Here is a 13,096-nt window from a genome sequence, read left to right on the forward strand (position 1 = left end):
CTGTCATTAATAATATATTAAAAAAGTGTAATTCAAAAGAGAATGAAGAAGAGGAAATAGAAATAATTGATACATATGATATTTTCAAACTATACTATATAGAAACTAGGAGTGTGTTTAAATTAAATTTAGATGCAGATGATGATAAAAGACATGAAAATATATTACTTAATCTCATGTCAGTAGTTAATAAATTTAATATAAAAGATCTTAAAGTAACGTGTGAAAACCGTATAATAAAATACGTAACAAAAGAGAATGTTTTAAAATATTTAGATTTTACAATTAGTAGCAATGCAGATTTGTTATGCAAAAAGATTAATTAATCTATACTTAGGTGATATCATAAACACTAGAATTTTTAGAAAAAAATCAAAAATAATCCTAAAATATTATCTGATAACTTGAAAGAGAAATTATTCGAAAAAAAAGATACTTCTTTGATTAAATAACGATTACGCATTATTCATAGAAAATTAAACTAAATTTTAACTCTAAATTAGATTATTTTCTCTTTCTCTCAGAAAAAAATATTTTTATATGTAATTATATAATTTTATATGTAATTATATACACATATAATTATATACAACTCTTTTTTTACAAAGTATGATATTTTGCATTAATTTTTAAATCAATGCTATATACCACATACTTCAATAATCTCAATATACAGTTTTTTAAAATTTTAATCATTTTATTGCGCATATAGATTAACTTGCAAATGTATCAATTACACGTTTACATTGTATTAGCACAATTGAAATATTTGCTAATATTTTTGTATATTTATATAAAACATCCAAATAAAAAATATATTGTTTAAAACTTATATTTATGTATTAGGGTATTATTTAAAACACATTTGCTTATAGTAATGCTATATTTGTATATGATATTTAATGAAATTTTTAAAATCTATAATTCGACATCTTTGGATATAAATAATATTTATTGTAACAAAAATGGTTTTTAATCTTGTTTTATATTAGAAACATTTTATATAGAAAAATGAAAAAAAATTTTTCTTATTATATATACATAAGCGTCTATATTTATTCAATAATGTAATCTGCATATATAATATTTTTGAAAAATAATGTCAATAATTTTTATTGACATTAAATAGTTATCAATATAACATTAAAGTAGACATTTTTTAAGCTATGTTCCAAAATGCCAGTATTAACAACTAACTAACAACAATAAAAAAATTTTATCGAGCTCTCGTTAATAAAAATAATATTATAATAAAAATCGGGTAAATTAGAGCTAAAACGCGATTATTTGTCCATTATACAAAAAATTTTCTTTCTATTTATTTATATTACGTACAATAGTTGATCCACTATTTTATATAATATGAATAAATAGAAAAGAAATTTTTTTATATAACGGACACAAATAATATCCGTGCATATAGATTTGAAAAATATGTGTAATTATATATTATAGTTATATTTTATATTATGTTAACACAATTAGAATTTTTATTATATGTGCATAAACAAAAATTTCATCTATGAAAAAATTGCTTAAGATATATTTATAACTGTAGAAATATGCGATATTTATATGCATCATTTAGAAGAAACTTTCTTGGTTTATAATTTAATTTTGTCTTTTGATGTATTTTAATAATATTGTATTATGGAATATGATAAAAATAGTTTTCAATCTTTTTATTATAGAGATATCTTTTTAAAAGACATAAAAACATTATTTTTTATCATACATAGATTCTATTATTATTAAAAAACTTCATATATTGACTGAAAATAAATCAATAAAAATAGTAATGTTAATAATTTTTATTGTAAAGGTTAATTCATTACTAATATCATTTAATATTAAAATAAACACTTATGAAATATATTCCATTTGTTTAATTTTTTAATGTGATTGCGATATAATAATTTTTCGATCTATTTTTTATAAGTTTTTTTAATATTTTAAACTAGATTCTAAAAAAATATAATATAATATATTAAAAATTACAAATCAATAAAAACAAATGGTAAAAAATAAATATATGGTTAATAATTTATTAGGTGTTGGAATTAATTCGTAGCGTTTTACAAGTGATGGGAAGTACTTTCATTAATGTATTTTTTAATGCTCATGTGAAATAAATAACATTCTTTCATTAAAAACGCTACGAATTAATTCCAACACCTAATAAAATATATTAAACAATACAGATTTCTTTTTTATATTCATTTTACGTATTATTTATAATTTTTTAATTTAAAAATCTTTTAATGAGTTCATATGAGAATTATATGTCCTTCAACCTCATGTTCAGGCGAGTGAGAATAAAATACAAATAAAATCAGATATGTATCTATTTTATATTTGTAAGATGCTCTATTTTAAGTAATTTATTAATGATAAGTCTCTGTACAATTCTGATATCGTTATCGTATGCAGTAATCACCGTTGTTAATAGAACGTTATCGTTGGTTTCAGTCGGTTTCGTAGCCGCGAGAGGGTTAATGCGATGTGCACGTTTATGCTGTACTGCAAATGTCATCGTTTGAGATATCTGCTCTAAGACCGCAATTCACGGAGAAGGCGAGGATCTATAGCGCATCAGGCAGTTAGTTAGACGAAGTGCAAGCCTACGGAGTAGTACAGAATGCGTTGTATCAGTGCACGAATAGCACGGGCTTGTCAGTGATAGAGCAGATAATATGTCAGATGAGCGCGGAACATAATGTACGTATCGCACCGCTAAGTGACGTTAAAATTATATACACGTTCCTTAACAATGATTCATCGCATGCTCGAAAGACGTAAGATTTGGAAGTTTCAAAAAAGAAAAATCCTTTTCGTAAGTGAATAAAATAAAGTATTGCTTTTCCATTTCGCATTTTTCATTTCGTTGAAATCGGATTGTATTTGGACAACGGTTTTAAACGCCCTCAAAAACATGAATACTTGTAGCTGTTGTTCAACAACATCGGCGCATATCCTGTATTTTACATATGACGCGAATTTTTTTTCAGTTTGTTGAATGATTTGCATTTTCCGGAAACCGGGATTTCGATACTGGTTTCCTATTGGTTTCGCGCGATATTCCGGATATCCGAAGTGCCAAAGTCCATTGCGCTTATAACATAGAACTACCGTTCCAAACCATTGTATATTATAATATCATCTACTTGAATACACCAGAGACTGCTGGAGTCTCCCACCCTGTATATTGGCTTTTTCTTTACGGTTTGTTTATGTCGCATGCGCACAATCCACCCCCGAGAGCCGCCGACTCTCGTCCACCCTTCCAGTCGCCGGGAAGCGTGCGGATGTTTTGCATCGCTCGTCGATCGGTCGTCGGATTTTCCTATCAGTGGAGGTGAATATCTGTCGTTTGCACGAAAATCGATTGCATCAATCGTGTCGCGAAATCCTCACCGAGGTATATCAAAAATGTGGCTACGACGCGATAAAATGGTGACGTAAATGGTATGAAATTTCTGAGTTTTCAAAACGACCTCAAACAGTCTGAAGCACAGACTAGAATTAATACTGATAATTCGCTACTGGGAACGCGGGCTTGTATTATTTCATAGCGCTTCCAAAAATTTCTCATGCTTGTCGCGATCTATACTTTTGCACGAAACGCGGCGAATCTCCAGTAATCAGAGGCGAGTCTTCATTTCGAGGACGGATCAGTATTGGATAGTCGAAACGCAAGGGAGTGTAATTAGTTTCTGCAGACATAAATATACGTTTCTACATTCTGATAAAGATATTTACTGATATACGCAGGTTATTAAAATCTTAGCTGGATATCATGAGATAAACGTTATCGCTGATTTGTGCAAATACGTGGCGAACGTGGATAAGGATTTCGGAACAGCCAAGACTCATCGAAACTTTAACGCGTGCATATTGAAACATGGTGTATCTATGAAACTCATCGTGAATGAGCAAGTAAAGTGTCAGCCTCGAAACAAGGATTACGAGGATCGGCAACGACTCTACGCCACGGTAAGCTTTTCCTGGATAGCATGTGTTTCGTACTGCATGTTAAACATGTTCGAAGAGTTCTAATACTTTTTGTCAAAATATCACGTTTAATATTTATGAAAAGTCCGTGCGGGGAAGACAATAAGTATCAGCGACACGTAGTTGTATTAAATTATAGCTGTGTCGGATAGATCTGCAATCGTCTCTGCTCGGCGGCTTAACATACGTAAATGTCAGATTGGCAAAGTTAGCGGATGTAACACATGCGCTTACCAGCTTACTCGCCTCTATTACATATAACTGAAAGAAAAGAACTCGCGTTAAAAATCTCACCGTGAGCTCTTTCCTGGGATAATCTACCCGTTGATAACGCGCGTTTCGCGCGCGCCTCCGCGGACAATCCGCATTTATTGTATGGAGAGAACCTCACGTTTGTGTACCGACATGTCGACGTAATCCGTTCTCTCGTAATAATCCATCAAAATAACGGCATCGTTTTTGTCGGGGAAATTTTGCCCGATATTTTTTTCTTTATTATTATTACTTTTTTTTTACGGCCTTTGACGCGGGAAGCGTCCGCCGCATTTCAACGACATACCGCACCCTTTTATCCTCGCACATTCTGTACTCACGCGTACCTGTCTATCGCGACGATATAGACGGCTAATTGAAATTCGGATAATGGGCAAACCGATAAGCGGTATTGTTCGTCGCTCCAAAACGAGGAAGATGTTTTTGTCGGTGTCCTCCGCTATACCGTCGATGGGGAAATTCGTTTTCACGGCTCGTTATGGTTATCTCGATACGATGCGGTATTTCTATCGGGACTCGGTTGGCGGGCAATGATAATCCAGCCGGGCGACGCTGCGTCACCCTTACGAATATCGTTAGCAATTGGTTTTAGTGATAATGGGTATTCATTGACATTGATTGGACACCCGTTAGACGGGACTAATTGATCCATTAGACGAACAAGGTCTTTCCTTGAGGGCTCGATATCGCGAAGGTCTTGCCAACCTCGTTAGCACATCGTCGTTAACATCTTACCCTATGCGACGCGCTCGCGCGCGCACACCTTAATGGATAACAAAATTTATACGATAACGACAAGACAAGAGAAATATATGGAGCGTAAGATCACATTAATGGCGTCACAGTACATCCGAGATTCGTGACATTATAATCGATCTCTCGCAACCGCAACGTTTCGACCGAGATACGACTGAGAAGTAAAATATAACGTCGTAAAAGAAAAATACAGCTTTGTCATCTTTTATCCTTTATTTCTGTACTTTGTTCGTTTTGCTCTTGTCTTTAGCTGTCGCAATCATGATCGCTCAACTGTGTTCACCTGATAATTTAGGTTTAGCCAGCGATTCGAATTTGCGTTAATGATGTCCGTATTATTAATTGCTACGCACGCGCGCGTACACTCACATCGGCCCTCGTCATTTTGATATTGTATGCCTAAGCGAAACGAACCATCGTGGGTGGTCGCAACGATGTTTTCAGCTGGACGATCGTCTTTCATCGTAATAAAAGAGGTACATAATTTAAAACGAACCGTCGGAGATAGGGACTTATAAATCGTTTCGGTCGCTAGGGTGGTCAACATTATCGTGTTTATCGGAATTACGAGCGGCGATCTCATTGCATAAACCCTACGCGGGGACGTGGTGTCTTTATTGTTTTCCATGTTGCCGTGGTACTATCCCTCGGTGCGTAAATCCTATTCAAAGCGACAGCAATGCGGTTTAATTCGCCGAAGCAAAGATTCATAGGAGAGATCGGAATATATTAATCTCGATTAAGATCGAATGGTAAACCGCTGACAAAAATTGTGTATATCAATTTTTAAAGCCATGGTACACAAAAAACTCAAGCAAGATGTAAGCAGTAAGGAAATCAACATGTTGGATTGACTTCTGCTTATGGCTTTATGGACTCTACTGTGATTAGTCAATTCGCTTACTACTTATGTTTTAATATTTAAGTTTTTTTATGTGCCCTTATTAGTACCCAATAATGCCCAATTTTTACGTCCACTAACACAGTTAAATCTATAGTGTCAAATATAACCACTTTTTTAGTATGAAATAACGATATAATTGAGTAGAAAAGTGGCGACTTACATTAGATTAAATTTGACACTATAGATTTAACATTAAATATCCTAATAATGCCCATTAATACCTTAGTAATGCTCATTAATGCCCATTAATACCCAGGTAATGCTCATTAATGTCTTGGTATTGTATAATCTCATACCTCATTATGATACACAATTCTGTTAAATAATGCCCAATAATGCCCAGTAATTCCTCAAACACCGCAATACCCTCAGCGATTTTACTCTTCGATTTTAATGAATGCAGTAATAAAAGATTGAAAACGACATATATGCATGTATACATATATACGTTGGTATTTGTATGTGTTCTATCTATATTTGCTGATGTTAATTAAATGAAAATACTTAGTTCATCGTACTAAGTGGTTTAAATATATCTGTGTATTCGTACATTTATTACAAGCTATAACTGTTTCTTCATAAACGTGGATCTTGATTGAGCTCGAATCGTCAAACTCAAATATCCGTCCGTAAAGCGCGAAAGAGATTTGCCAGTTTATTTTCTCATATTTTACGATGGGACGAGATGACCAGTCTGAAAGGTATGAGACACGATTAAGCTGGTAAGCGTACATATCTGACGGAAGGTTCGCAAATCCGCAATCGGTTTCTCGATTTGCGGAACGAATTAAAGTTGGTCAGTGTCTGTTTGCACAAGTCATCGGCTGAGCGTAGTCCATTTGTTCGCATCGGCCAATAGTAATAGAGATTCGGCGTTCGCGTAAACGATAGAGAACGGATAAATATATCGGTGTCGCGAAGCACCGTTTGTACAACCGCGGATGATTTAACAATATCGATTGCAATCGATATGCCGTACGCGCGCGAGTCATGTTTTAATTATTCGGAAATGATTCCGTCCTGCGCCAGACAATATTCTATATTCCGACGTAACGGTAATATTCCATTTCGTTTTGCTAAAAAATTTCAACTTCACCGAAACCTGTAATTACTCGTTCGTGAAACATCAACTGGATACTCGAGCCATTGCGTACTACATTTCCGTGTTACACGCAATCGTTTTAAATTAACAATGTATTCGAATTACGCCGCTTATACATCAATCGATCGCTTCGGACAAACCGCTGTTCATTTATCATTTTTACGAACCACCACGCGGGCGGAGCTTTTTTCCAACCATTCAAAAATTCACCACGAGAGCTTCCCGTTCTGTCCCTTTCTTACTCCCTGACTTCCTCTTATTTCTGTCTCTCTTTCTCCGGATCAGTCTGTCAGAATTCATCGGACCGGCGAGATGATCGAGCGCTTAAATATGTAGCACCCATCGTCTCGCACCCTTCTCGTGTTTTTCGCTTCTGGAACCGTCCGGAATTCCGGCAGGATGGAAGGCATCGTACCATTGACGATATCGTGCCGTGTGGTGAGCCAGCGAGAGATAAATTTTTCAGAATTTTACGATTCTTCGCGCCAACGGTATGCGCGATTCGCCGCGAAAGAGGAAGAGTCATTCGTTCGCTCACCCGTTCGACCGTTCGACCGTTCGTTCGTTCGTTCGTTCGTTCGTTCGTCTGTCCGTCCATTCGTTCATTCATTCGTTCGCTCGCGGCGAAGGGAACATTGAATCTACCTACGCGGGCAGATGCGCTGCTTCCGCGTCTGCGAATCGATATGCATTGTCTTCGTCTCTTCCCTTCCTATTCTCCGTCTTTCTCCAACCATCGGTGTCCGCGCTACCCAACACCGTCCGTCTTTGTCACGTATAGCGATTTCTCGCTCGTCGGTTCTATGTCGTTTCGCACTCCTTGATGCGCCGGCGGTTTTATTTGATCACCCTCTTATGTTTTATTGAGCAGCTCCTTCGTTCGCGCACAGTTTGTTTTTTTTATGGTCACTACCGGAAACAGCTGTGTCTGTGATTTCTGGGTTTAAAGCCGTCGCGTTGCCCGGGCTGGAATTCCCGGATGTGCCGCGCCCGCGCTAGGGATACCGATGGATTTTTATACGACGAAGAAATCTGTTGGCGGAGGAAGTAAATACGATCACGAGGAATTCAGGCGTAAGGGATTATGATGATATACCGATAGATTTTTATGTGGCACAGCAAACGTAAGGGAACAGTCGCGGATTTCTGAAGGGATGGAGATATAAACATGTAATTATTATATGACTTATACCCGTTTCCATCAATGTAGATTAATTTTAATCTCGATTCAACTTATTCTTCATTTTTTTTTAATTCTTAAAACTAAAAAAAGATAAAGAGTTAGTTAAATCGAAATTAAAATTAAACAGACATTTTTTAGATCCAGTTCCAATCAATGTAAGATTAACTTTAATCTCAGTTTAACTTATTGTTTATTTTGTTCTAATTTTTAGAAATGCACTGCAAATAAAAATCCTTGTGTCTTCGCTAATTATTATAGGTATATGTCGTACATCATCAAGGCTGGACATGTATTTGAAATACTTTACTTGGAAAACAATATTTGTAGGATAATTATATTTTATATTTCAACAAAGCACATGAAAATATTTTGTATTCTGTATTTCAAATACTAAGGTTGATATGATCAATCTTATTATTCGAAATACAAAATACAAAAAACTTTCAATCTTTTGATTTTAAATGTGTAATACTTTCATGTGCTCCGCTGAAGTACAAAATACAAAATACATTTATATTGCAAATAATGTGCTTTAAATAAAAATACTTCAAATATATGTCCAGCTCTGCGCCGTACACTGTTAAATTTATAGTGTCAAATTTGACCTAATGTGAGTTGCCATATATAGTGTCAAATTGACACTGTATAGTATAACCATTGTTTTTTTTAGTACAAAATAACGATTGAGTAGAAACAGTGGCGACTCACATTAAGTTAAATTTGGTACTATAGATTTAATAGTGTACATTGTTCAATATAAATGGAGCAATAATCTACTTCTTTAAGTTAAATAATTTTGTTATTTTTTACTTCCATATGTTATGTCAAAATGTAAATCTATTTCTGTGGTTAGTAACAAAGTAAATCATTCATATTACGTATACATATATTATAAATACCTGATAAAATTTGAGTCAAATTTAATATATTTTCTTCAGTTAAAATGTTTAACTCCAACGTTTTAGTCAAATTAATAATATATTGGCTAGAAGTGGCAAGTTATAAAAATAATTAAAAATAATTCGAATTGGATTTAACATTATTATTGTAAGTAATTAGTATAGGAAGAAATAGAACATATTTATTAATTATATATTCTACGATGGTATAAACTACAGCGTTTCTATTCGAGTAGTCCGGATATTGAGAACCGGATATTGTAATATCTCGGCGTTGCAATCGTTTTCGCCACCGTTTGTTAAGGACAATATTTGTATATTCGGAATACAGGGAGCGTTAGTAGTTAAAACATATTTTAATGTAACGCGATATATAGCGGTAGAGTTGCTTAGCGTGTAGCGAGATAAACATCATAACGTAAGAGGCTGCATCGCTTCCTGTTTGCGAGTCTACATTAAAATGCACGGTCGGCGATTTTTTAAAGTCGCCCCGCGCCTCCTGCGTTCCAGCTGCGTCCTAAGCGATGCGGCACAATATTTCACGTACGCGTATACTGCATTCTCATTAGAAAACGCTCGGGTTCCCTATGAATGTAAAATAAATGTAGTTTCCAGTACTATCGTTTTTTTTTAACGTTTTTGTCGCTTTTAATAATAATGTCGCACATCGCTTACGTCACTAGCCACATTAAAAAGTTACTTTAAAAGTAATTACTATGGCTTAATGCATAGGTATGGTAAAAGCCCTTGTTTTCGTTTTTATGACACGAGGTATGCTTAATCACGAGATATCGTATAAACAGACGTAAGATGCTTAGAAATATGCTTAGTTTAAGACTGAGCTAAACTTTTTATACTTTCTGATTCTGCTGAAGAAACGAGTTCGACAGAGTTGGAAAGAATGGTTAGGTAACGTAGAAACTCCGCCGATTCGGTATCGTCATTGAATCTACTGGTTCTCGGAAGAGATGTACCCATTGAAAGCTTTCTTTTCGGGTCGCACCTGACCGATCGACTTATCGTAAGTTTCAACCTTTCTGCACCGGAAAAGGCAGGAAATGGACGGCGGGACGGATAGGAGGAACGAACGAGTTTGGCGAAGAAAACAGCGAGTCTCGTAGAATACGGATTTCCTGAATAAGAATGAGTTCGGCGGCGCTCAAAGGCACTGTCGGCCCAGAGGGAGGGTAGAAAGTGCCAAATAGACTTATTTCGATGTTGCGGGAAGGAAGAGAATCGGAAAGTTTGCGTCGGAGATATAGAGTGAAGTTTTGAGGCACGAGACAAGGCGAGCATACAATTCTGTACAAGACGTTATGCTTAAGTGATAGAATTCGCTCTGAAATTCAACAAAACGAGCTCGATATTGACAAAATGTAGTGAGTAGTTACCTAATTGAATGTAATCATAAAAATTGATGCATCAAGAGTGTCGGAAAAGCCGAGTTGCATGTAAATGACCTTATTACATATCGCAACACGTGCGATCAGTGACCACTGCGACGCAGATGAACAATCATTTATGCTATCAACGTTCTCCGATTATACCTACCTCTTACCGAATATGTCCACCGGGTGCTCTATCCGAGGGATATCTAACTTGAGTTCACTGAGTGGATCCCTCTATCCGGATTCTTGTACTATGCGAGAAGATCTCAAAGGTCTCGCCGAACGGCCCCGACGCATAACCTTATAGTCTTGTCGTAAAAATGCAAAGCGCCCCATGCGAATAAAAAGCTCCCCCGATCGGCGCGAACCTCATGAAACTTTCAGAAGGTGCGACTATGGCGGCGGTGGCAAGGGATGTTGCGTGCGGAATGCGTTCATCTCTGCTTTTTCTCCATCCAGCGCACTATTTTTTCTTCCTTCCCATCCCGCTTCCGGCGGAAGAGTTTGTGTACTTCCGTGGCGACGTTCTACGTGATAATGTACCCTCTCTGTTCGACAAAGAGACATATTACCTATGTACCCTTCCTTTTACCTGCGATGTGTCCACCGGGCAAGTTCCAAAAGTCCTACAATTACTCGCGACTCTACAGAGAACGTGCGAATATCCGATTTTCAAGGCTTCCTACTTTCCCTTCTTCTCCTCGGCTTTATTTGATTTTCTACGGAAGTCTACCATTCGTTTCTCTTTCGATTTTTCTCCAATGTTTGTCTTTGCGTGAATTATTCAACCACTTATTTCCTATTCTTTGTCTCTACTTTTTATTTTTCTTTCTTTTTTTTTGGTATCTCTTCGCACGAAAGCAAAGAGGCATACCGCAAAGGCAAACAATTGTCCAGTATTGCTGTTTCCACATGACAATCTTTTCATTTTTTTTTTAATAATTGTGAATAATGATTTTTTTGCTTTGAACTACGAAGAGTATTCGATTGTTCATACTTATTTGTGTAATATTTTTCGCAACTTTTCGTCGCTTTACTTTTTCCTTTATTGTCTTTTTTGTCACAATTTCGACTTTATCGATCCAGGTTCGTGGTGAAATTTCTTTTTATTTTCAAACGCCATTATTACTCGCTCGAGCTCGCCATGTAATTTCATTTGAACTTCCGCTGTGGCCAGCTACGTGACATAGAGATCCTAGAGATCTTTTTTCGACGACAATTTTACAGGACCGGTATTTTGTATTTCGAACAGTTAGCGCCAAGACATCAGAAAATTTTTGCTGAAATATGGTTTAAGTTCGTCAACGTTTTTCGAGTTAATTAGTGCTTTTTCCTTTTTGGGGTCAACACGTCTTACCACAATAATAATTGTTCTGATGATAATAATTCTTCTTTCAATATAAATGTCTCACATATAATCGCCTACAGCGATAATGACTTGAGATACATGCGAATCTATTTTTCTTACTTTCTCCCTTGTTTCCTTCAAGAAAAAGACGCGTTTACGGCAACCAATATACTATGAGTATGACATTCGTAATTCTCAGTTCGACGATTCATCTTCACTTATTACATCCAGAAGTTTCTTGCTAAGAGAATACGAAATGCAGACTTCAAATCAATATATCGGTAAGCCGATATCATATTTATGTGGGTGGCTTTAAAAGGATATATTTTTTTACATGACAAGATTTATTACTTATTTATGATAAAACACGGTATTGTTCTTAGTGCTAATAAATTGTAGAGCTGCTTTATATTTTTGGTATAATACGCGCTCAAATCTTCATCTCAATTTCTCGCTTCTTACTTTTCGCTTATATTCACAAGCACACGGCTCCTCTCGCTATACTGTATAACGTCAAGTCGTTTGTACCTTTTTCTTTTTTTTTTTCTTAAGCAACCGTTCCAACCAAGAGCGGCTCTCCTTTATTTTGTGAAATTCTTAGCAGAAGTCTCGAGAAGTTGTCACAGCTCCACGCGATAACTTCTAAGCAACGAAGCGAGGTTGGAACTTTTTCCCCGAGAAAGAAACAACCGCGGCGACGGAATACTTCCCTTTGCACTTTGTTCATGAGAGACGTCCGCTAATTCCATTTTCTTTCCTGACATTTAATGGAAGCGAGCGTCTCATCGGCGCGTATACTTCCGTTCGATGAATCAGGTTCGGAATTTTTCTTCATTCCGTGGGATTTCGGACAAAGTCTTAAGAAGTTCTGAACTCTTCGGCACGACTTCTCGGAAAGAAGGGATAAGTGAGAACTTTTCCTCGTTAAACGAAGAATGATATTCGCTTTGTCTATCGCTTTTCTTCAACATCATTCTCGTTTCTTCTTGATTATATTCCGTTTTCTCGTATATAAATGCACATTTCTCATTGCTCAGCATCGTTATAAACGTCATATTGATTTTACAATGTAAAAAATATGTATATTATATTATAATCATTTTCATATTATAAATGTCATTTTTTTGTCTAAACTATTTAATTCTAAAGAATTTACAAAAATATAAATACTACTTTATCTTGTTATAATTTATAATACATTTTAAATAAAATTTTAAATAAAATTAATATTT

The 13,096-nt window shown here is 35.5% G+C and overlaps 1 protein-coding gene across 1 annotated transcript in view; it reads left to right on the forward strand.

The window, feature by feature from the left end:
* Window positions 1–2,449: 2,449 nt before the first annotated feature.
* The window catches only part of LOC147906649 (uncharacterized), a 70,142-nt gene continuing 59,495 nt past the window's right edge, over window positions 2,450–13,096 (forward strand). The window contains exons 1-2 of the mRNA XM_087415929.1: window positions 2,450–3,465; window positions 3,772–3,993. Coding sequence (XP_087272055.1) covers window positions 3,463–3,465; window positions 3,772–3,993 — 225 coding nt within the window. The 5' untranslated portion in view covers window positions 2,450–3,462. The remainder of the gene's footprint in view (window positions 3,466–3,771; window positions 3,994–13,096) is intronic.

This window comes from Acromyrmex echinatior, chromosome 19 (assembly GCF_024713525.1).
Source record: "Acromyrmex echinatior isolate Ae372 chromosome 19, ASM2471352v2, whole genome shotgun sequence".
NCBI classification, from domain to species: Eukaryota; Metazoa; Arthropoda; class Insecta; order Hymenoptera; family Formicidae; genus Acromyrmex; species Acromyrmex echinatior.